Raw genomic sequence first — 24,692 nt, 5'->3', positions numbered from 1 at the left:
CACTCCTATTGGCCACGCACGCGATCGAGCGAAGTGAGTTCGTCAAACTCACTCCAAGCCAAGCGTCTTCCTCTGGAAGGAGTCGTGTGGCACACTACAGAAACGACACTAAGGGCGAAGTGCACTCGCTTGTGGTGACACTAAACTAGCCCGTCTGACAGGGGTATTAGGCACTGCTTCTTAATTGACCCTAGTTTCGTGACTAAACAACGACAATAACATCTCTATGAAGGCGCTGAAGCGGAGAGATCCTCCGCGCTGTGTTCAAGCTGCAGCTTCCATGAAGGTCCGAGCAGACTCCCCGAAACAAGCAGAGCGGAAAGAACGCGGGCCCAAGCGCCTTGCGAACGAAACACTTCTTTTTTTTGGGTGCACTGGTTGGACGGCGGAGACGCTGTCGGCTGAGGATACTCGGGCGTGCAGGGAGATAACTTTATCTAGTCGATCGCAGCGCAGCTTTCGCCGTGTTGTGTGTCCTCACCTATATACACATAGCTTTGACCGTGGTCCTTCCCCACACTCAATAATTTGCGAAGTGGAACAGATATCTCAGTTCGATTGTATACATGTTTGAGTAGTGTGTTTGATTATACAAAGTCAACGTGTTGGAAAAGGAATCAGTATTTCCAGCATGCCATTTTATATCAAGAAGATCGCAACGCAGAGATTTTCTGTAATCTTCACGTGCAACTTTAGGCAGCTTATTGTTGGGTCCTACATTCAGGACTGTAAACTTCAACCTTGTCTCCTGGGCAATATTCCTTAAACTTTTCTTTGCAAGGACTTGGCGGTTTCGCGTCTGCAGCATCTTGAAACAGTAGCAGGTCACAGAAGAGTCCTGAAAATATTATTTGAAGGTTAGCTGCTCATCTTTCTTGCAATGTTGGTTTTTATTCTTTTTCAGGAGTGCATATTGTGTCAAGAAACCAGCCGACTAAATACTGAAAGTACAAATATAAAAAAAGAAAAGTGTCCCTGTGAAATGTTTTCAAGCTTTGGTGGAAACGCTTGCATTCTTCTGTTAAGAAATAAGGAAAATCATGATAGTACGTATAGCTTTGGTATGTAAAGATATATATCAGAATCTAAAAACTGGCAATAAACGCAAACAGTTTTTTGTGGTAATTTATTTTTATTACGAATAACATTCCGCTGTTCTGTGCACAAGAGTATTTACCTGAATTAGAAGTGGAGCTAAATCATTGTCAAATACGTTATATTGCTAAAAGTCTATGGGAGTTCCCACCATTTATCCATTTATTGAGAAAATTTCGCGACGCCCTTAATTATCCCGTGGTCTTACAGTAGAGTGCCACCGTTGGTGATACATGCCATGTAGCATACATATAACAAAACAAAAGCATACAGGTTATGTAGGATACAGAAACTTTTTACTCGTATTTTATCAATAATGGCAATATAGTATATCCATGCATTTAGAATACTATGGCAAAAGCTATGGACAAACTAGGGTTGGGTGATTATTTGAGTATCGAAGTCTAACCATCTAATGACTGTGCGAATAATTTGATTCAATCTTCAAATTCCTAGAAATTAGGTTTTCGGATATTTCGATACACCAACGCCGCAGGCCACAGGTAATGATTGTCCGAACCGCAACCCCGCAGGAAATGATTGTCCGAATGATTTGATTCAATCTTCAAATTCCTAGAATTTGGTTTTTCGGGTATTTCAATACACCAACACCGCAGGCCGCAGGTAATGATTGTCTGAACCGCAACACCGCAGGTAATTATTGTCCGAATGATTTGATTCAATCTTCAAATTCCTAGAATTTAGGTTTTTCGGATATTTCGATGCACCAATACCGGAGGCAGAAACCTGGGTTCATTTAAAAACGCTGTTCAAACGGTAAAATAGTCCTTACAGACCTGTTTTGTGTCGTTTTTTAAATCAATAGTTTCAGCATACCATTTCGACAGAAAGTGTTTTGTTTATTGTGTTACTTGAAAAAAGCAGTCATGCTCCCTGTTTCTTAGAAAGGGCTTAACAAAAACCCGTAAACGACGCGTGTTACCATTTTGAATTAAAACATATTGCGTTACTTCCAGCCACCCTCTCTATATTATATACCTATTATACGTCGTTATGCCTACAACATAGCAAATTAATATAAAAATACAGATACCAGCTATAACATAACCGGCCCCTTCCGCTTACCCGTCGCTCCCAGCGGCGACGAACGAGGTGCTATGATAAGTGACGCAAGATGTCACCCCATTGAAACAGTTCAGCTGTGTCTTAAAGGGAAACTGAAGTGGTTGTCAATTTGAGAAGTAACACTTAAACCGTCTTCATACGGTGTCAAGGATTACGAATATAAAAATAGATGTCAAATTGATGTGCGAAGTAGCCAGAACACCACTTTCAAAATAGCCCTGAACCTCCTCCTTCCAGGCGCGTTCGGTGAAAGGAAGAAATCTTGACGTATTATACAGAGAAATCAACATCTCCGTGCCTTCCACACGTCTTAACCAAGCAGTCAAAAACGCTGCAAACATTCCGTTACGAGGAGCATGGTAAAGGCAGTTGAGGCCTATGGGTACGATCTCTCGCCCAGCAGTGGGTTTTCGGGCTTTCTCGCATCTGTTGATGTGTTCGGATCAATTGCTCGGGATATTCGAATTCACAGGACAAAAATATGCTAGAATTCACATATAACTCCTGTTTTTTGTTATGAACGTCTTCATCTTTTTTTAAGGTTGCCGTTTAAGTGCTGTCATTACAACCGTTTTATTCGTGCTGGCAACTTTGTTCTGCGTAGACTGCAACGGAATAAACACGCACGCGTTTTTTTTATGTATGCGGATTTTTTTACGAAACAAAAGTTGTGGTATTCGTGATCGATCTGACATTTGGCTTTTTGACCAATAGTAGGTACTAGTTGATTCTAACTCAATTTGAGCTGAAATTTCACTATTCGCAGACATCTAGAATTAACTTTTAGACTCTGAAGGAAATCCACCGGTTCGGAGAGTATTAGTTCTAACTGAAATACTGTATCCGACAACGCTTACTTCTTAACAGTTCTAGGAGCTCATCGGCTCTTTGGTCAAGACTGACGGAATTACCCTAAGAATGTACACTGAACTGTCCCACACCGAAAAGTCCGCGCACCGAAAAGCCCGTGCACCAAACAGGCTGCACCAAAACGCCCTATACACCGAAACGTCCTACACCAAAATGTCCGGATCCTGGCTGCGGCTTGTTCTGCTTATATACTACGTGACGGCCGAAACGTTGCCCAGATCTGTTTCGTTAACCCAATATTTGCTGTCGCCCTGTCGCCAAAAATTTGTATTTTCGCTAAAGTACGTCTATCTTTTAATTAAACAAAAAGTTGACCTGCTAGTGTTCGTACTGGCACTGGCGCCATCTATGGAGTAGCCTGGAACACTTGCAATTTTCATATCTTGGGTTGGGAAAACAGCTACGTAGACTGTCCTTGGCTGGTTATGGCAGTGATTTTTTATCTTCTATTGTACTTCGGTTGCTAAAGCCCAATGATGTAGAAGAGGTGACGAATTGATAAGAACAAAGGTTGTCTCTCTTCCGTATTTCCATGACGCGTCTCAAACCTGAATGTCTTGCAAGGGAAGTTTGGTATTACTGTAATTTTTAAACCCGATTTTCGTCTGAACATATTAACTCTTTCTTGGCGAAAAGAAGAGAGTGGCTGTAGTAAGGATCATATGGAACCTTCAGTGAGTCGTGATCTTGGTGTAGTTTACAAAATTCCTGTAAAGTATGGTTCTTGCTATGTTGGCCAATCTGCTAGGTTCATTAACGACCGACTGTGTGAACACATCAGAGCTGTTAAACATCGCAAAGAGGCTTCCGAGTTGGCCAAACACATGTCCCACTGCGTTGAATGTAGTGTTGTGTGGCAAGACACTGAGATTCTGTGTAAGCAAAGAGACGCCTATAAACGTCTTGTAAAGGAGTCGTCGATGATTTACTGGAATAGTGATTGTTTCAGCATTACGTCCGTTGCATGTACCAACCCAGTCAATACGTTTCTTAGCACTTAGATTGTTTTAGGTTCTTTGGACTAAGTGTTCTCAGGTCGGCCGCCGGCCGGGCGGAAGGGGTGCGGTTGAAGTGCTTATCTTGTTGGTTTCTTAGTGTCGGTTGCTTGCCTTTATCGAGCGGTTTGAGTCTTCCAGGGATTTTTTGTGTCCCTACAAACTAGTGTCCTCTTGTCGGTCGCCGGGGTATTTTGTGCTTTTGTTATTATCCGTCACGGTCGTGTGACCTCAGGCAGCGTGTGCCTCCTAAAGCGCGATCCAAACCAACGCGTTTTTGTCCGCGCGTAGGTCGTGTGCTGCGTGGAAATTGCGTATTTCGTGACGTATTTGCTGTTTCCAAAGCGCTTTCCGAGTCACAAGCATGCGCGTTGGTCAGGACAGTGCGCTTTCGGGCGAGCGGAGAGCGCGTGATCCACATGGCCAAAAAACGCGGAGCCGGAACTGGTGCCCTCCACCGATTGGCCCGGAGAGGATATGAGGCAGGAGCGCCCTAGTACGTTACAACGCGTTTTCGTGCGCGTTCAGAAAAAGTTGAAATCCTCCAAATTTCTTATGCGCTCTAGAAAGGCGCAAGGAATCAGCGCGGCGTCACGAAATACGCATTTTCCGGGAAGCGCATGACCTACGCGCGTGCAAAAACGCCTTGGTTTGGATCGCGCTTAAGTGTTTGTGGGCCTATTTAAGTATGTGGTCTGGAAAATAAATATTTAGCTGCCTTCGGAGTTTCGTGTCTGACCATCCTGTTTGCCCCCTCGCTCCAGGTCTATTCTTAACGCGCTCGTCTGCCTACTTGTTTTAAGTTGACACTATTTATTTATATTGCACTAAAGCTTTCGATCATAAGTTGTCAGTTGCCAAATTGTCAGCATTGGGCATGACTATCTTCTTTTGCAGCTGGTTGTCAAGTTATCTTGGTGGAAGGCCAAAAGAGTGCGTTATAATGAATATTTTTCTACCTCGTACGTTTTAAATAGTGGAGTGCCTCGGGCGTCTTATCTTGGGTCGCTCTTATTCAACATTTTTGTGCTGCAAGTTGCAGATGATGTAAGCATTTATCGCGAAGTTCATGCAACTACTGACTGCCAGATGACGCAAGACGATGTTCAGGCAGTTTAAAATTGGTGCTTGAAAATTACTTTGGTACTTGAAGCCAATAAGACCAATGTTGTTTCCCATACCCGCAAGAAAAGCTGAATTGAATACCTGTATAATATGTTAGGTTCAGCTATCGTGAGGTCGGCTACTATTCATGACCTGGCAGTGCTGTTCATTACCGGCTTTCGTTTACTGAGCACGTTTCGAAGATTGTGAATGACCCTTATCAGGTGCTAGGCGTTATTTCCCGAATGACGGCAATTGCTGTACTCAAGCTAACATAATTCTATTTCGCTCCCTAGTTTAGTTCAAACTAGAGTTTTGCTCAGTCGCATGGAACACCACTGGAATGACAGTATAATGTATTTTAGAAAAGCGTGCCGGCGTCGACTCGTACGTACTCTTTATGACAGACGGGTTTGCAGGTGCATTTGCTTTCATTATGAACACCTACTTAATTTGCTTTATCTTGTTCTCTTGTACGAAAGAAGATTAACGCGAAACTGTATTTTGTACAAGATAGTGAGCGCTGGGCTGCATGCACTCTTGCTTTTAAGTGCGATTACTTTTGTGTCCCTCAGAAGTGTATACGATTTTTATTGATTTTTACCCACCGAAAGTTGGTGTCCTGTCCCCTACGACACGTCTATAGCATTCTTTATATTATTAGTGAGAGTGATTTAGACTTTAATCAAAATAAATTAATAATAAGACTTCCACGCGTTACTCTTTTCTTATTGGCTCGAATATTATTTTACAGGGTTAAGAGCCATTTCTCACAAAGTTTGTGATCATTGTGTATTGTTTCGAACACAAAGTGAAACACGGAAGTGATGATAATTAGGCAAAATTGAGACACAGTGTGCCCTAATCACGAACGTAGACGGGCAGCAAGATGCTGTTTATGACAAAGACACTTTTGAAATTTTTGACCAGGAAATTGAATGTTTTAGGCAAGCTAGAAGGACATCATTGTATGCATCATTTTAAATTAAGAGATATATTTAATGTTGATATTCGAGCCCGATTTATACGCATCGCGCGTGTCTATTTTTATTCTTTTCTTATTTTTATGTGTCTCGCATTGTCGCTGTACTTGGTCATTTACGTTGTTGCGCACACAATAACTTTGAATATAGTGAAATCGTTGACTGTATATTCTAAACAAACTGAACAACTTAATACCTTATAGACTTTATATCGACGTTATGCGGAGGGCAAGTTCGTCTGCTTCTTGCGCAGGGGGTAGCGGTGACGTCAGAACGCCGAGCCCTGATTGGCTGATCGCGGCCCCCCTATCTGAGCGTCGTCTGCTCCTTTGCAACGTCGTCTGCTCGCAACGTCGTCTGCGTCTGTCTTACCTTTCCTGCGACTTTCGGAAGTGCAGGCGACGATCTTACGCCAAAAATGTGCGTAAGACATAACTTAAGAACAAATCCGTATTCACGAAACGAAATTTTCGTAAGTTTCGCGTAGGTTACGACGAAATCCTACGACAGCTCCGAAGCTGTCTTACGCACTTCTTACGATCAAATCAGCATGGCCGACTGCGTCGTGGTCGCGACGACCCACGGACGTTTATTTTTCTACGTGCGCTTCTCACGCGTCCCGACTTCAAGCAGCAAGAAAAAAGTAAAAAGTACTTAAAACAGACCACGACGAACAAGAACGCTGGATCCACAAACACCCGGGAAAAGCTCCAACAGCCACGATTCCACCGAACGCGACCAAGCGAGCACGGCAGTTAGGCCTAGCAGGCACTCCGCGACTCGGCGACCGTCTGCCCACGACCGGCTGGTGTGCTGAATGGAATATGCCCGCGCGACCATTGTAAACACTTCCCGTACTATACTTTGATCGCTGACCTCAGTTTTAGATTAAGAGGTCAATTTCTTTCTCTTGTTATCTCCTTGTTTCCCGAGGCAACGGTGACTCTCGCCGGTGAAAAAGCGGTGAATCTCCCACAGACGCGGGAAAGGTAAAGCAGCCATCGCTTTGACTAGCAGACGTAAAACAGACGACGTTAACCTCGCCAACCCGCCGACGCCGTTAAAGGATGAGGGGTCTCGCCGCACACGAAAGGAGCGAAAAAGTATTTGGGAGGGAACTTGCGGACACTAACACGCTCACTCTCGGTTCTTAGCAAACAAACCTCGACGCTTCGGGACACCTCGCCAGTGAGTCCTTTGACTTCCCTCCTTGATGGGCGTCTGCTAGTTGTTAGACAAAAACAACGTACCGCTCGGGTTATTTCGTCTGCCCTCTCGGAAAGGCTAGGAAAGGTAAGACAGACGCAGACGACGTTGCGAGCAGACGACGTTGTAAAGGAGCAGACGACGCTGAGATAGGGAGTCGCGATCAGCCAATCAGGGCTCGGCGTTCTGACGTCACCGCTACTTCCTTTCTCATGCGCAGAAGACGAAAATGAGCCCACTTGCGAGGCGTATAACGCTTTTCAAGACTGTCAACATGCACGAGCTTACCTTCAGTTTTTCTTGTTATTCTTATTATTGAACAGCTGTCATAATCAGAGTAGAGAAGCTTGTGTTCTTGTAGTCCATCATCTGAAAAAGTATAAAATTTACGTTTGAATTATGTTCTATTATTTTCGATAAAATTGTACAACAGTCTGGTTGTAAGTATAGCCGTTTTGCTGGAAATACGCGGAACCTAGTGTTAAAGAAAGTCTTCAAATCTCATATGACGAGATATTTGTACATTTCTATATTTTATTATTTTTGTTGCTTAAGTTCTTGTGTATCCCTAATTAGTACTTTATGCTCAGAAACATTTGTTCTGCGCGCTTCTGAAGCTTACCTCCCCTTCTCAAGGTATTACCTCCCCTCGCTTCATTATTCTAGTTCTCGATTAAAGGGAATGGCTTAGCGAATATGCTTCAAAAGAAATGATTTCCATGACGTGATGCTTATTACCGATTCGCTGGATTACGATATAAAATAAAGGTTATATCATGGCATTGAAGCGTAAATTTTTTAGTTATTTTAAATGCTTGAATACTTATTAGAGAAAAAAACATGCCGCGCGAACATTTATGGAGGTATCTTGTGTTTTATTCCGCGAAATGCAATCACGGTTGAACGAAACGATCATTTTAACCACACGATGTATCTTCATTAACTCAAACAAGCCGCCTCTTGAGTTTCCTTGTGTTTTAAAGCACCCAATGCCTTTCAAAGTGTCGCGTTATAAATACAAATAAAAACCAACATAACAAAGTCCCGACCTCTTCGAAGGAGCTATAAATATTTACTAAAGTCGCGTTGTACAGAAAATATGATTAAATTTATATGTTTTCCCAAACACGGCACTCGCCAAACTTATATTTTGGAAGAATATCAAAAATTGATTCTTCAGTTGTGTGCCTATTAAAGCACTAATAAGGCATGTGCCTTTTAAGTTACATATTACATGCAGACTGTCCAACCGGTTATTATTCCGGTTCGATTCGGGTTCGCATTCAGTAGCTTTACACTTTGTCGCGGTTCGGCTCCAGTTCAGTGACGCATTCGAAATATCGGTTCGGCGACCTCTTCACCAAGCGAGAACCGCTTCAAACCCGTTTCTTACTGTATATTAAAGCGTTACCACCTGTGCATTTCCCGAATTAAGCAACGTTGGACAACGATTGAAACGAGTGCTGCGTCAGTGCTCGGCTTCGAGTCAAGCTTGAGCCGAACGTTGACATAATCGTCATGTTTAATCTCTGCCCGGCGTTGGCCTTTCTCTGATGACGACTTCTCATTCAGCACTACGGCTTTGTGGACGTGCTCAATTGCCGCTCTGCCGTCGCCGCTTGTTCTTCGTCTGGGTTTCTGTAGTAGAGGTGCGTGCGCTCTGATGTGCGTGCGCAGTTAAAGCAATGGATGCGGTTCACTCAACAAGTGATATGAGTGCGGTTCCTTCTACGAGTGGTGTGGATTTCCACGAGTGATATGAACGACTTTATCCAAGGGCGTCGACGTACCCTTTTGGGAAACCCTAACGCTGATCCCGTAACGGGGCCAAAACGATGGAGCCAAAAATAGAAGAAGCAAAAGAGAAACCCAAAAGAGAAAAGTGAAGGAGTCAGGTTAGCGCTTTTTAAAGGGTGACGTGTGTGGCGTTTCCAAGGGTCATGCTTGCGCATTCCCTAAGAATCCACCAATAGATCTTTCTGTAATTTTTGTTTTGATTTTTATATATGTCCGTTTTTTTTTTTTTATTTAGGTAGCACTGCTTTTACACCTTTGAACGTATGATACACCGCAGAGGATACAAGTCATTGAAGCCAATGCTGTGTTGTGGGAGCGTCGTGTGACCTTCGGAACAGACGCAGCGACACTGCGAGTGAGATACAATCAGAGCGCTGGATTGGCTGGGGTATACATAACGCGTCAGCTGCCCTCTATGGCAAAGTGAAACGGAGTATGGCAGCCAAACACAGGAACTCGAGCACGTACGCACGCTCACACGCACTCAGGTTAACCTCTTCGCATAGTCACGCAGAAGTATTCCACCCCGACAAGCAGACACCAAGTCATACTGGACATAGACGTGAAATATTTTTGTTTAATGGAATATTATTGAACTGTGTATATGCCGTTACCGTTTGTTTAGTCAATACTGCGCTGCTATCGCTATCATCGCGAATATTTAATTGACTTCGCAGGCCAAATATTGTAACACACATTATCGTGTAAAAAGGGTGCAAAAATGGTGTAAGTTAGAACAAAATACCCCTTTATCAATATTTTTACACGCTCTCTGAATATCGGTGGGTGTAGAAGGGTGTGTGATGTTTTACACCTCTTACCCGCCTTTTTTACGCCCCTGCTCGTAGCGACGGTGTCTGAAAGCGTGTAAAAAGGGTGTACGGACGAATTTGACGCCCTTCATTCACGCGGTGTGAAAGAGGCATAATGGTGATGGAGTCGAATACACCCGTGATTTCATGGACGTTCATGTTTATTGCTTTGGTGAAACTGTTGTTGGTGTACGGCGGTACAAACGTAAAATATAATTAATCGCCACACGAGGTCGCGTAAGATTACAAAGTACTACAGAATAGTTTTTGCAACTCCGATCTAACTCTGCCTCCGACACGAGCCGAAAATTACATGTCGCGCGTACACCAGATTTATCAGTCCAACTTCAATAAAAAAAAAACTTGTTTCGGCTGGCAAAAGATGAACGAAGACGTGGAAATATACAGGCCAGGCAGCATGCAGTATTGCGCCGATATTGGCCTCAGATCGGAAATATTGTGCCGATGCCATTTTGGTCCTACTAATATCTGTGAAGAATGAGACGGGTCGCGCAGACGCCTTCCTGACTTGCCGTACGCGCGGCCGTTTTTGGTTGAGTATCAAGAGTGTCTTTTGTGAATCGGCTTTGCCATCAAGATATTTCTATTTCCTGACCGCCTCAAATCCGATGTTAAAAAAAAAAAAAAATAAGCAAAGCAGAATTTGTTTACTTTTAGCCCGAGGAAGACCTCTTGCGCTGAAGCCTTGAACAAACTGTGGCGTCCTCATTTCGGGTAGTACAAACTCACCTGACTGGACCTGGCGCTACTTATGGCACCTTCGCTGAGATTTTCTTTTTGTGTAGTTCAGAATAAATTATGACGCAACACAATCGAAAGTGCCAGATTCATAACACCCTCCCAAAGTATACGTGATTCTTACCTCTGCTTGTTGACACCAAAACATCTAACGTCCCGACGCTTTTTGTTTTCAGTTTTTCTTTGAAACGCGTGAAACCGCGTCGTTTGTCTCATGCTCTAAGCGTCTTAGCTTTGACCCGTGCTTCGACGGCGTTCAAACATTTTTTTTTACAGCGGAGCTGTTAAGGGATAGGTTCGCCAGGATCGTGTCCGTGTATGTCGACACAAACGTACCTGGACAGCCACCGCCATCTATAAGCGACGGCGGCAAGCACACAACCCGTTTGGTTTCCGCCGTCGCTCGTAGATGGCGCAACCTTTCCAGCTATAATAGAAGAATGGATAGTTGGGCGCGTTAGTGGGGAATTCATCGTATAGGAAACAGGGCAAAAAACAGACGACGACGAAGAAGAAGCACACAGTGTATAGAGTACAACTCCACTGGTCTTCCTTCTTCACGAGAGTGGAAAGGCTGAACAATTTTTTGTATGTACTTTGTGATCTCGCGGTCCGCACTAGAGCATGCACGCTTCTACCTGAGTAGCAGTTTGAGGCGCTCAAGTTTGCACTACCATAGCTATACTAACAAAGCGTGGCAGGTCGCCACAAGAAGCGGCCGCCGAAATGGAAAAGGTGGTGCAGGACGCAACGGATGAGAGGAGAGCCGCATGACTGGCGCCCGCTGCGGCGAGACGCCGAAACACAGTATACTTTTTTTTTCCTGTTGGCGAAGTGTGTTTCGGGTCCTCGCCACTGCAAAAGCTGTGCGCTGACGTCCAGATTCCCGAGAACTGGCTCTTTGATGCTCTGTGCCACCAGATCATCGCGCTTCAAATCTGCAACCGGGGACTCAATGGCTCCGTCGTCGAACTGCCAGGCTTTGTGAGTATATATAGAGGGCGCTATGGCACCAAATTGTTTATTGAAGACCACTCCTCAATACATTTGCTTTTTTCCTACAGAAAGCTGAAACCGAAAACACTTGCCGGCACCGCAGATACCCAAAAATATTAACGAGCACGTCCAAAGACAATAATAGAGCGAATCTTGACGAGTCCCCTTTCGCGGCGCGGCAGCGCAGGAGGCCTATACAAAGCAGCAGAGGGAAATTAGCTCCAATGTCCAACCCCCTTTAACCTCATCTTCTGATAAGCCTCCCTACCTTATCTTGTGTCCTCGTGCGGTTGTGAGCGAGTGCGAAGGCCTGTTCTAGGGAATCAGAGAGGTGGAGCGAAACACGTGACCGCTCTGCGTTGGAAAAAAACGATTGGACAAAATTTGTCACGTGGTTTGCTCTGAAGCGCTGATGGGCTCACTGGGGTCATAGTCTTTGCCCCTTGCCAAGTTATGGTGATGTGTAGGGGGCCACACAGGTACGGTTTCCGAAAAGCGTTCCTCAGTTTTTTCCTGCTTCTCGTGTGTTGCAGTTTCGGCCGTTGTGCTTCGTCGCGAACGGGCGGATACACCCATGCCAACATTTCAGTAATGGTCGTTTTCTTCGTCGGAGTCGATGGAATTATTGTGCTGTGTATGTTGAACACGTTTCGACAAAGTACTGCTTATGGGCGACCACCTCCATTCTTAACATTGTCTTTAAGCTATTCTGTTCTTTCCGAATCGGATTAGGCATCTATCACGGATTACATGAGATCGCTGTTTTATTCGTAAGTACTCTGCAAGCATGCTTCTGATAGTAGTCCTGCTTCCGTCTCAATTGACCATTTTACTCTTCAGAAGCATGAACTCCCGCTTGCGTCACGTGCGACTCAAGGTCGTTCCGTCTTTGCAAGCCTGTCGAGTTTGCTTACGTCACCAGTACTTGAAAGCATAAATGCTGCACGGAAAGCAAAGGCGAAGATTTAACTAGGGCCCTCGGTTTTACAATTTAAACTGGTCATTAAACGATATCCGGTTGGAATGTTCGTAACCTTACAGAGGACTACCGTACTGGTCCTTGTCTGCCCCAAGCACGCTTGCACGGACCGCCACTGATTCAGAAGCGTCTTGGTCGTGGTGACATTGCGAGAATAAAAGAGAACCATTTCTTTCAGTCTTGTTGGCCTGCGCGTTGACGTAGCTTTGCCCTTTGGCAAGCTTGTAATAGCACGCACTTGCCCGCAGGAGCAGAGACATGACGGCTGCTAGATGACCTGCGTCTGATCGTCTATATAACATTTAATAGAACCTGGAAGTACCTATAAAAAGTGATCCAGCCATGTTTCGACTAATTTGCAGTCATATTTTCGTCCAGTCTTTTGGGTTATTGCACCCCATTTTATGAATTTTCGTATTTGCGCCTTCTTTACCACCCTTTCTGGTGGTGGTATACCCAATTTAGAAGGCGTACTGCAGTCATAACACCCTAATAAAAAGGTGTACTGTGAAATCATACCTTAATTTAAGGGTGTTCGGAATACCGCCTTCCTTTAGAGGTGTTAGGAGAAACGCCCTTTTCTTATGGCGTTTCGCTACACCAATAAGGGTGTTATAGGACGAGTAATTTACACCCTCAAGGGTGTAATAATACTTAAAGTGTACGCCACGCCGCGCCGCCTCTGGCAAAAACAGGCGCGGCTCAAGTTTTATTTATTTGTTTATCTGAACCATTTTCCAATGAAACGGTAACCGCCACATGGTATAACGGTATCATTCCGGTTCGGGTTCAGTATAAAGTGTTTGATTTCCCTTTATGGGGCATTCAACCTACCTCAGTGAAGTGTTGAATGCAGAAGAGATTTTGGCGTATATATTGATTCATAATTTTCTTTCAAGGAATTTGTTTCCCCCACCACAAATGCTGCCTATCGGACGTTATGTGTCATTTCGAGAATAGCGCGTGAATTCCCTTCGCCAGCTTGTATATCCATTTGTATTTTTAATCAGTACGTCGCAAGCTTAAATTTAGTTCTGTTTTTTGGAATGATATTGGTAGTTCAAGCCAAGCAAAAATCGAAAACGTGCAGAACCGTTTCTTTCGTATTTTTATGATAGATACATTGACCGCAGTGTTTATTATGAGTATAACAGGCTTCTACGACGATGTGGTTGTACTACCCTAAGCTCGAGTAAAGCCACCTTTTGTTTTAAAAGTAGCGCAAGGTGCGTTGATGCAAGAGGCTCGTGCAGCCCTTGGGAAGATCATGGTGGCACAGAGCAGCACTGAGCTAGATTTCAGACGCCATGTTCATACCAGAAGTGGCGCGCGGCATCTGTCTTGAGCATTTACAAAACAATGAATGGCGCCACTTTTCCCAGGACAGAGGGGCTTTAAGCTCGATTAGAGCTCCTCTATCCTGGGAAAAGTGGCGCCTTCGATTGTTGTAGAAATGCGTGACGCACGTGCCGCGCGCCACTTCTGGGAAATTCATGGCGTTTGATATCTAGCTGAGTGCTGCGCTGTGCCGCCATGATCTTCCCGAGGGCTGTACGTTGCACGTGCCTTGTGCATCGACGAACCTTGCGCTACTTTTGAAACATGAAGGGACTTTAAGCTCGATATGGCTTGAGCGCCACCTAATGTTTCTGTATAAATGCGCTCATGGTAGGAATTTATTGTTCAACCCCCACATGAGCTATTAATATATATGTACTACGAGTGCTATTGAGGGTAAATCCGACTTCCTCAGTTAAAATAATCAACCTTTCCAGTCCAATGAACCGGATCCAACATTTTTATAACTCGGTCAGTACAACCAGCATCGACATTTTCAACTCAAGGGTTTAACCCTTTAGGCGTTCCGCGGCTGATATTTAACTGTTACCTATTTCCTATTCCCCCGTAATAGATATTAGCTGTTGCACGTGCCTTAGATTTCTTGTGTGCGCACCCTTAAGTGGGAAAATTTCCCACTAAATTTAGAGAAAATATTTCTTCGCTAAATTTTGCAGAAAATCTTCCCGCTAAATTTAGCGGAAAAATTTCCCCGCTAAGTTTAGCGGAGAAATTTTCCCGCTAACTTTAGTTAGCGGAGAAACGTCCCATAATATAACGCGCGTGGTTACGCCGACGCCGATGGCGATGCCGCTCAGCCCGGACACGGGCGCCTAAGAGCTGCGCTTTAAAAGCGGGGAAACTATTTTGAGTCGAATGCTTGCTCATGCTCATGCCCCAGCGTTGTGCGTTGAGCTGGCCGTGGCAGGACATGACCTGTATTGGACCGCGAGATTTGCTTGTATAGTAGCGTCCCCTATAGGTCGCTGAAGTCACGAATAAAAGCCGCGAATCACGAACGCCAGCGCCGCAACTACGGTGAGGGCGAGAACTACCTCTGAATGAACGAGGTCGGTGAGTGAGTGGGTGAGTTCGATGAGGGGCGTGAGTTTGTAAGTTCATTAAGTTCATGAGTTCGGTGAGTTCATGAGTTCGCGAGCTAGAACTTGAAGGTGAGTGCAGGCGTGAGGGTGAGTGTGAGTCAGTTTTAACTTCTTATTTTAGGCAGCTGTGAGTGAGTGAGTTCAACAAAAATGTCGATCTCTGGGCTCCACCCGGTCGCCCCTCCTTCCTCTCCTTACCACTAAGTCCCCTTCACCATACCCCTAAAAACCCGCGGTTTCTCTAGCATGGGTCCGTCCCGTCTTCCAGCGAGTCTGAACTTGCATCTGCAAGTCGTTACGTGGCCAGAAAGCAACGGTAACCAGACACCTCCCTCGGTCAGTGGCGCGCGATCTCTTGCTCGATGACGTGGGGGGCGGAAAGATTGGTTATCTGGAATGCTGATAATGGAAGCCTCTCGAGTCAGGCCCGGACGAAACGCGCACGGTACACCACACCTTTCTTCGTCGAAGTGATTCACACTGATCGCAGCAGCAATGAGAGTAATTGTTATCGAGGAATGTTGGGAGCGTCATTTTTACTTTGACTCGCCGGCCACCAGCTGCAGCGACGACCACGAAATCGTCGAGGACGAAATCGCTGTTTTCCGGGACGACCTCCCACGTGCATGCAGGGTGGAACTCCAAAGGGCACAGGGCGAAAGGGAGAGTAGCATTAAGGTAGCCGAGTAGCGTATACGGTGCGATCGTTGCGTGCAGAGCTTGGTCGAGCATGGAGGTGCCTAGAATGAGCGTGTTTAACTGCGCATTATGATCACGTGATTTATAGTCACCGTGTGACTAACTTGGGTAGTGCTGCCTGGTCGCCAGATGCAAATGATCAACATTTGTACATTGATTGATTATTGCAATTACTAGAGCTTTAGAAATCGCGAAAATTTGTGTATCTATTAAGTAGCTTATGAGGATACAATTTCAAGATTAAACTTTCCGTCTAAAGAGGATACGCAGGAGGAGGGGGGTGCGTACAGAGGAGTAGGAGGATAAGGTACGGAGGAGCAGGAGGGGAGGGTACGGAGGAGCAGAAGGGGAGGGTACAGAAAAGGAGGCGGGGAAGATATGGAGGAGGAGGGGACAGAGGAGGAAGAGTACATGGAAGAGGTGGAGGGTGCAGAATCAGTATGTGAGGAGAGTGATCTATATATATTTATATATATATTTCTTTCTCAAATTGTTTAGCACGGAATATCGCAAAATCTAAATAGCCCGCTGAGCTCTATTTTCGCATTACAGAGGTTTGTAAGGGCCTTTCATTTTATATCTAAAAATTCCACATATATTTTGTGCACCACACAGTAGATTGCAAGGTTTTTTGTGGGCACAACAAAAAAAATATTAAAGGGGCTTATTTGTTTATATTATTTAAGTCAGAGCCCGCCCCTCTGACGTCCCTGCGCTCTCTGATCTCATTCCTTCCCTTGATATCTACCCGCATAGGAACTGACGGCGACCATGAAGCATGCCGACATAGCTGCATTATGGCGTTCATCAGATTTCTTTGAGTGTTTTTTTCGCGGCTCCTCAAATTAAACGCAAAAAGTGCGTCGGTGCAATGTGATTTTTTGTGTGTACTGGTTGGGTGTCTTTTGTTTTTTGACTGCGCACTAGCTTTAAAAAACAATATATATATATATAAACGCCATTTCCTTAATACCGGGTGAAACAAGGAGACGGTAGGCTCTTTAAATCGACCGGAAAATTCGGTTTCTTAACCTATCGCGCTACGACTTTGTGCAGCGTTGCCCACACATGGTGCATTTTTTTCGTAAAATTTGCAAAGAGCGGACTTACCTGAGGAAAAAGTAAAGAAAGAAAAAGGCTTAGCTCCTATGGAAACGCAGCGACGCCACCGGTCTGCAATCAACACGGCGCCGTTTTGCACGGTAGACAAGAGATGTCGCAAGCGGTCGCGACGCCAACTGCCGCCAACGAACGAGCAGACGACGCCGAGAGCCGGCGTAATTAGCAGACAAGGAACTGCAGTTCCTAGTTGTTACCGCGCCTGTCTTTTTTGTTTCTGCGACTGTCGCCGCCTGCGGAACGCGCGCCGCTTTTGAGTCGAAAAGATCGTGTGCTTTTAAAGAGCCTTTGAGGAATACCTCGGCCGGCTCTCGGCGCCCGTATGCTCGTTCGTTGGCGGCGTTCGTTGCGCCATCTCTTGTCTACCGTGCAAAACGGCGCCGTGTTGATTGCAGACCGGTGGCGTCGCTGCGTTTCCATAGGAGCTAAGCCTTTTTCTTTCTTTACTTTTTCCTCAGGTAAGTTCGCTCTTTGCAAATTTTACGAAAAAAAATGCACCATCTGTGGGCAACGCTGCACAAAGTCGTAGCGCGATAGGTTAAGAAACCGAATTTTCCGGTCGATTTAAAGAGCCTACCGTCTCCTTGTTTCACCCGGCAGTATGAAAAACGCCTCAGATAACGCAGACGACAAAACAGAACATACGGGAGAGGACAATGCTGTACCCGCAACTGAAGAATTTTCGCCTGCGAAGGCGGGCGAAGGCGGAGTGCACCAAGGGGCACATAGAAAACCTTTTGTCGCTTATGTTTCGTGCGTTGTGTATGAGATCCCTTTCTTGTGTAGAAGATGCTATGGGGGTCAAGCAGGAAGATGTTTGAATGACAGATTAAAAGTGTATACCTATTCTCTCGGAGACATGGGTTAGGACTTTTGCCAATTCATTGCAGCGATTGCGAGTGTCGGCCTGATTTTGGCAGGGTCACCATTCTCGGCGCATACAGAGATAGCGTGACGAGAGAGATCATAAAGGCTTTACATATTTCATGTCATGGGCAATCATGTATCAGTGAACAATTGCTGACGCTGTCAGGAAAAGAGATGTCCGAATTCCTGCGCGAAAAAATTAGTCACGTAGTGAACGCTTAAGGAATGTAGATTACCAACGAGTGTCTCGGTGCAATCTTTTAAGATACTGAGTTTGCTTTCTTTATCTGTTTCCTCTATTTTTCTTCAGTGGCTAGTACAGCATTGTTCTGTCGCGTATGTTCTTTTTCGTCATCCGGTTTTCCAAGCTCTTTTCCGCATCATTAATCATGTCAACCAACTGACCCAGTTCACCACCGTGCCACTTGCTATCCTCAGATAATTCAGGTGGCGCAGGAGGGAAAATAAGCAAAATATATAGATAAAATAGTGTGCGCACCTGAGGATGGAGTGTGTGTGTGCCGAGGGAGGGGGAGGGGGGGAGGTGATATTCAAATTATTATTCAGAAGCTTTAATTGGTACTCCTCTACACAACAGACGACGCAGGTTGTTGCTACCAATAAAAAAAAACACAATCTATATATCACACACAGATCTGTCTGGTTTTAACGGCAATGTTGGTGCCGAAGGGTATCGCGTTAGGTGCAATGTTCGAAGACTGGGACCGTGTAGGCGCTTTGTGTTTACACACTTTAATCACTGACAGCTTAAGAAACGCGGGCCGTGACTCAATATGGTCCGTCTTCTTGCATCGTGTGATTTGTGCTTCGGGGTTTGTATGGGCTAATGTCGCACTCTATTGGATGCGGAACAATAACGACATGCTCCAGACTCGACACGCACTCCGTTTCCTATATCGTGAGTGACTACGTGGTGATTTAGAAAGACGCCAGGCTCTTTAAATCGACTGCGAAATTCGGTTTGTTAACCTATCGCCCTACGACTTTGTGCAGCGTTGCCCACAAATGGTGCTTTTTTTTTTTTGTAAAATTTGCAAAGAGTGAACTTACCTGAGGAAAAAGTACCGAAACAAAAAGGCTTAGCTCCTATGGAAACGCGACGAAGCCACCGGTCTTCAAACAAATGGGCACTGTTTCGCACGGGAGACAAGAGATGGCGCAAGCGGTCGCGACGTCAACTGCCGCCAACGAAACGAGCATACGACGCCGAGAGCCGGCGTCTTTAGCAGACAAGGAACTACAGTAACTTGTAGTTACCGCGCCTGTTTTTGTTTCTGCGACTGTCGCCGCCTGCAAAACGCGCGCCGCTTTTGAGTCAAAAAGATTGTCTGCTAAAGACGCCGGCTCTCGGCGCCGTATGCTTGTTCGTTGGCGGCGTTCGTTGCGCCATCTCTTGTCTCCCGTGCGAAACGGCGCCGTGTTGTCTGAAGACCGGCGGCTTCGCTGCGTTTTCATAGGAGCTAAGCCTTTTTCTTTCTTTACTTTTTCCTCAGGTAAGCTCGCTCTTTACAAATTTTACAAAAAAAGCAAAAAAAAAAGCATCATGTGTGGGAAACGCTGCACAAAGTTGTTGCGCCATAGGTTAAGAAACCGAATTTTGCCGTCGATTTAAAGAGCCTGGCGTCTCCTTGAATCCCTCTGGTTAGCTGTATTTGACTATACTATCTAGATTCTGATACGAACCTAATTACCTTTATTATTATTCGATTAAATATTTTATTAGTAAAACAGTTTGTTTTAAAATTTTAGTGATGACAGCTATTTCCGCTTGCTCTAGATGTGTGTAGCAGATCTCTATGTTCCTAATTAGAGCTTAACTTAATAAATGTATGGTCTTGGACTACATGAAAGCTTAATGGGATGAATGTACACATAAGTTAAACCTTACCTGGGTTTCGTTGAAACTGCATCACGTTTGGTTGAGGATGATTGCCGGACTTTTTTAAAACCAAAGTTTGGTTTACACGTATCCACCTGTTTCAAAAACAAGACGGAGTATAAAATGAATAACAGAGTCGTCTTCTAATTACCCGCTTATAGAAATTTAACTACCTTTTTTCTAATTATAAGCAAAGCAATTAGTGTTTTTATGGTGAAATGACACTTCAACTTAATGAACCACTACTCACGCCGTAGCAAGTGTTCATATCTATACTGTGTCACTTTCACGCCGCTGTATTCGAAGCGCAAGTTCTCCGAGTTTATGGACATAGCTTACAATGATGTCAGAAAGCCGAGTTATTATTGGCTGATTGAAAAAAAAGTGAAAGCCGTTTACGAATCCCTGTAACGCCGAATTGGAGCGCAGCTCTTGAGGAGGAGGAGTGAAGGGTACTGAGGGGAGGGTAGACCCCTCCCCCTTCTCCTCCTCCTCCTCCCCTCATTCTTTAATATGCTCCGGGGGGGGGGGGTCACGTGACCTCGGGGGGGGGGGGGGGGTGTCACGTGACTTCGGGGAGGGGGTCACGTGACCTCGGGGAGGCGTGACCTGGGGGTCACCTCAAGGTCACGTGACCCCCAAGGTGACCCCCACGTGACCTTGGGGGTCACGTGACCTGGAGGGGTCACGTGACCTCGGGGGGCCACGTGACCTCAGAGGGGTCACGTGACCTGGGGGTCACCTTGGGGTCACGTGACCTTGAGATGATCTTGGAAAGGGTCACGTGACCTTGGGGAGGAGACCACGTGACCTCGGGGGTCACGTGACCTCAGAGGGGTCACGTGAGTTGGGGTCACGTGACCTTCAAAGGGTCACGTGGGGTCATCTTGGGGTCACGTGACCTTGAGATGACCTTGGAAGGGGTCACGTGACCTCGAGGGGTCACGTGACCTTCAGGGGGTCACGTGGGGTCACGTGACCTTGAGATGACCTTGGGAGGGGTCACGTGACCTTGGGGGTCACGTGACCTTGGGATGACCTTGATTACGCCGACGGCGACGGCGACGCCAACGGCGACGCCGACGGCGATGCCGACGCCGCTCAAGCCGGGAACGGGCCCCTAAGAGCTGCGCTCTAAAATAGTGGGTAGACCTCAAGGCATTTAGCATTGAGGTCTACCCACTATACTTTCCATCAAGGCCAATCAGAGCTCGGCGTCATTCTGACGTCAGCAACCTTTTGCACAAGAAGCAGACAACTTCCTTTCCGGGTGACCTCACTACTAGACCTCGCCACTGGCGTTATATGGCTTTTAGAAGGGTTATAACGTTCAGCACAATCCTGGTCCCAGTAGCAAGTTTAACGAATAATTTTACCACTAACTTTTGGAGACTGGAAAAATCTTCGGCCCACACTGGCATCCAGCATCGACACTCGTGATTTGTTAAATTATTTGTATTCTATTTGCAGTGTTTAATTAGAAATATTTTTGATATTTTTTTATACCCATGAGGGTACTTATATCTTTATTATTTATCAAGTCAAATTATGTACACAGCGGTTCCAGGACACTATCGTAAAACTTATTCAGTCTTAATGTCAAACACGTAGAAATATACTTTTAAAGTATTGACCAGTTTTTCAAGACAGATTCTCCAGTCTAAGGACGTTTTGATAAAAGGATACGAAAAAGATTGGTTGCATTAGAATGATAGCCTATATCATTTGAAGAATAATCACACCGGCACCAGACGCAAGTTGGTTGCACAAGTAAGTCATGTTTATCAGTAATTGTCTTTTTACAGTTTATTTGGATAAAACATATCAATTATAATACTCTTTTGTAATCTCAATAATTACCGCGACAGCATTACAGTCATCTCTAATATACAAGGTAGGAGTTATATTAATTATTAAAAAATGCTCTTGTTAATTTTAGGGCTTTTCTCTTTTTTCAGTTAGACCATCCTATTAGGTGTCCCATATTGCTCTCGCGTACTCAAGTATAGACTGGAGTTTCTCGATATGCTCCCCCTATAGCTTCTTGTTCCCGCAATTCAAAACTGGAATCACAATTGTGATCTTCATGATTTGTCGAACAAACCATGTTTTAAGCGAAATACTAAATAGAATAAACAGGGCGTCTGAAATTCCGACGCTGGATCAAAAATAGGTCATAAAACTCGGCGCCTGCACGTAGCAATCTAAGCGTTCCGTCAAAGGTGTAATTCACAGGTGGATTTTACATTGTAAAATGACAAAACAATTTTGTAATTAATATTACAAAAATTGGGCCAGAAAACTTATCAGGGTCAGCGGCGTACGGCGACGCAGACAACCGAGGAGGCGGGTGGTTCCCATTTGAACCTGTTCGCATTTCTACCTCCTCGTTTTCACCTTCTCATTTTAACCCAGCGCAAAACAACTTTCGCGTTTCTCCCTTTCTCACTTAAACCGTTCTCAAAACATACTTTCGGATTTTGACCATTCTCAAAACTACTTTTCTCATTTTAACCCTTCTCCTTTCAAACTTTCTCAATACAAAATTTCTGGTTTTGACCACTCTCAAAGATACTTTTCTCATTTTAACCTTTCTCCTTTCAAACTTTCTCAAAACCAACTTTCTGGTTCTGACCACTCTCATACTTTTTCTCATTTTAACTTTTCTCAGTAAAACATATAAAATAGCACAAAAAGACAAAAACAAGAAGTATGCAGGACAGGCGCTAGCGCCTGTCCTGTATACTTTTTGTCTTTGTCTTTTTTGCTCTATTTTATGTTTTACTAAGATGAGCCAACTAGCGTTAGCGTACCCTACTAAGGTTTCTAAGTTTAAACTTACTAAAAACATACTTTCTGGTTTTCACCATTCCCAAACGACTTTTCTCGTTTTATCTGTGTACGTGATCAGGCTAGTGAAAAACAATAATTTCAGCATACACTCACGGGAAACCGTAATAAAGGAACCTATGACATTTGAAGTCCAGGCACCTGAAGCTTTATTGCGCCTTCAAATTAGGGACGGGCGTCGATTAAAACGTTCAACCAGATTAATCGCCACCTTTTAATCGATTAATTAATCGATCTACCGGCTTCGTGCATTTTTACACAAGGTATTAAAAAAAATTGTTTTTGTTGAATTTGTGACAACCGGCGGAATATACCAGCTTGATTTCGAATCAGCCTCCATGTTTAGTTAAGAACCGCTCAAAGGCACTCACACTGACAGAGGAAAAGAGGTTCGTTGATATTCTTTGGCAAGAGCGACCTTCCTTGATTGCTCACAATAGCCTCTGCTGCGCTAGACAGACACACGAACGGCGTTGAAATGGACGGGACACGTGAAACCTACTGCAATTGTCTGGAGTTACAAATCTCGCCCTTACAGCTAAGTTTAGGCTAAAATGTAGCCCAAAGTTTGCCCTTCATACAGGTGTACTCGTTCACGTCTGCGTGGTGATAGTGCCGAGTTTTTGCCTCAATGTTCGTCAAAATTTTACCGATTAACCGGTTAAATAAATCCTTCGAGATTATATCAGTAGTCGATCAATCGATAGGTTAATCGTTCAATTTCGCAGCCCTACTTGAAATGCATCTACGAGAATGAAATCAAGAGGTCATTCTAATCCACGGCATGACGGACGACAGAGGCAAATTTAGAATGATCACAGATCTGTAAGACCACTTCGACACCGGTTGTAAATAATTTGATATCCTCACAGGGCACGCCAGATAAGCATAATTTGCATCCGATGATTAGAGTTTGAAATGAAGAAAAAAAATCTGTTCCTGGTAAAAAAGCGTTCAAGCCACGCTACATCTGCACCTGCACATTTCGAAAAAAAGTAACAAGGATAACCGCAGTTCCCAACGCTAATTGTTTGCATCTTAACATGGTATGTTTTAATAAACCCCAGTCGACGTGGCCAGCTTTGATATATTTTGTAAAGCAAGCATGAACAGGCAGGTAGCTCCCACTATCGATACGTGTGCGAAACGCGCCCCACAACTCGACTCGGTCATCTGCGGCGCCATCTGCCGTTGACCTTGGGAAGTGTTTTTTTTTTCTATTTCTTACAGAATTTTACAAGATAAAACCCACCTGTGAAATGGACCTTTGACGAAAAGGGGAGACTGATACGTTCAGGCGCCGATTTTTACGGCTCATTTTGGATTTAGCCCGGTCATTTCAGACACCCTAAACATGTAGGAACCGTACTATCATGCCTCGGCACGTGCATAGGGCACTTGAAGATATTCTATCAGAGCCTTCTATAATCCGTTCATGAGCTATAGCACAGTGCGATGGGAGCCACGCGCTCACCGGTCCATGCAGACACCTCCGTTTCATCAGCTGACAATACGCTCTCTCTGACTGGATATGGGCGGTAACGTGGTCACGTGGTAAACGACGGTCGTGTGACTGGCCTAACGAATACGTAGCCTCCAACGTACTGCCACCTTGCGAGCGAATGGAGTATATATGTTCATTACACGTAAAAGTCAAACGATACCATCAAAAACAATATCAATATTGTGCACTCCGCTACTCAATTATCCAATAAGTAATACAGCGCTAGTAACTCATTAGAAAATAAAGATTCGATGTATCGGTTAAACATTTTTCCTTTCTTACAATTAATCATTTACAATAAAATCTTGGATAGGCACATCATTTTTTTCTGCTCGATTTGATAGTTTCAGTACACTTGGGATTTCGCTTCAGTTCTTCGTCCAGCTGAGAAAAAAAATCAGTATGTGATGTTTACAGTGTCCGTTGCTTATTTCTTTCAGCATTTTATGGTCTTCTGAAGATCTTCTTACAAAGTATTTTAAATCACTTTTTGTTGAGCCCCAAGACTTCTTCACTAGACCAGAAATTTCTTTTTCGCCCTTGTCGCACAAATATGGACGGTACAAGAGGCTTAACCAACTCTAATATTTTATTAAAAAATTGTAGCAAAAATTACGCAAAAACTGCTGC

The 24,692-nt window shown here is 44.6% G+C and overlaps 1 protein-coding gene across 1 annotated transcript in view; it reads right to left on the bottom strand.

Annotated features, from left to right (window-relative positions):
* Positions 1-701: 701 nt before the first annotated feature.
* LOC120843585 overlaps positions 702-24,692 on the bottom strand; it is an 80,489-nt gene continuing 56,498 nt past the window's right edge. The window contains exons 3-5 of the mRNA XM_040214990.1: positions 19,718-19,803; positions 7,628-7,708; positions 702-838 (exon numbers count right to left, since the gene is read on the bottom strand). Of these exons, the coding sequence (XP_040070924.1) occupies positions 702-838; positions 7,628-7,708; positions 19,718-19,803 (304 nt within the window). The remainder of the gene's footprint in view (positions 839-7,627; positions 7,709-19,717; positions 19,804-24,692) is intronic.

Source organism: Ixodes scapularis, unplaced genomic scaffold (assembly GCF_016920785.2).
Source record: "Ixodes scapularis isolate PalLabHiFi unplaced genomic scaffold, ASM1692078v2 PGA_scaffold5__190_contigs__length_132052651, whole genome shotgun sequence".
In the NCBI taxonomy this organism is placed as follows: Eukaryota; Metazoa; Arthropoda; class Arachnida; order Ixodida; family Ixodidae; genus Ixodes; species Ixodes scapularis.
This window is presented reverse-complemented; position numbering and strand designations above follow the sequence as displayed.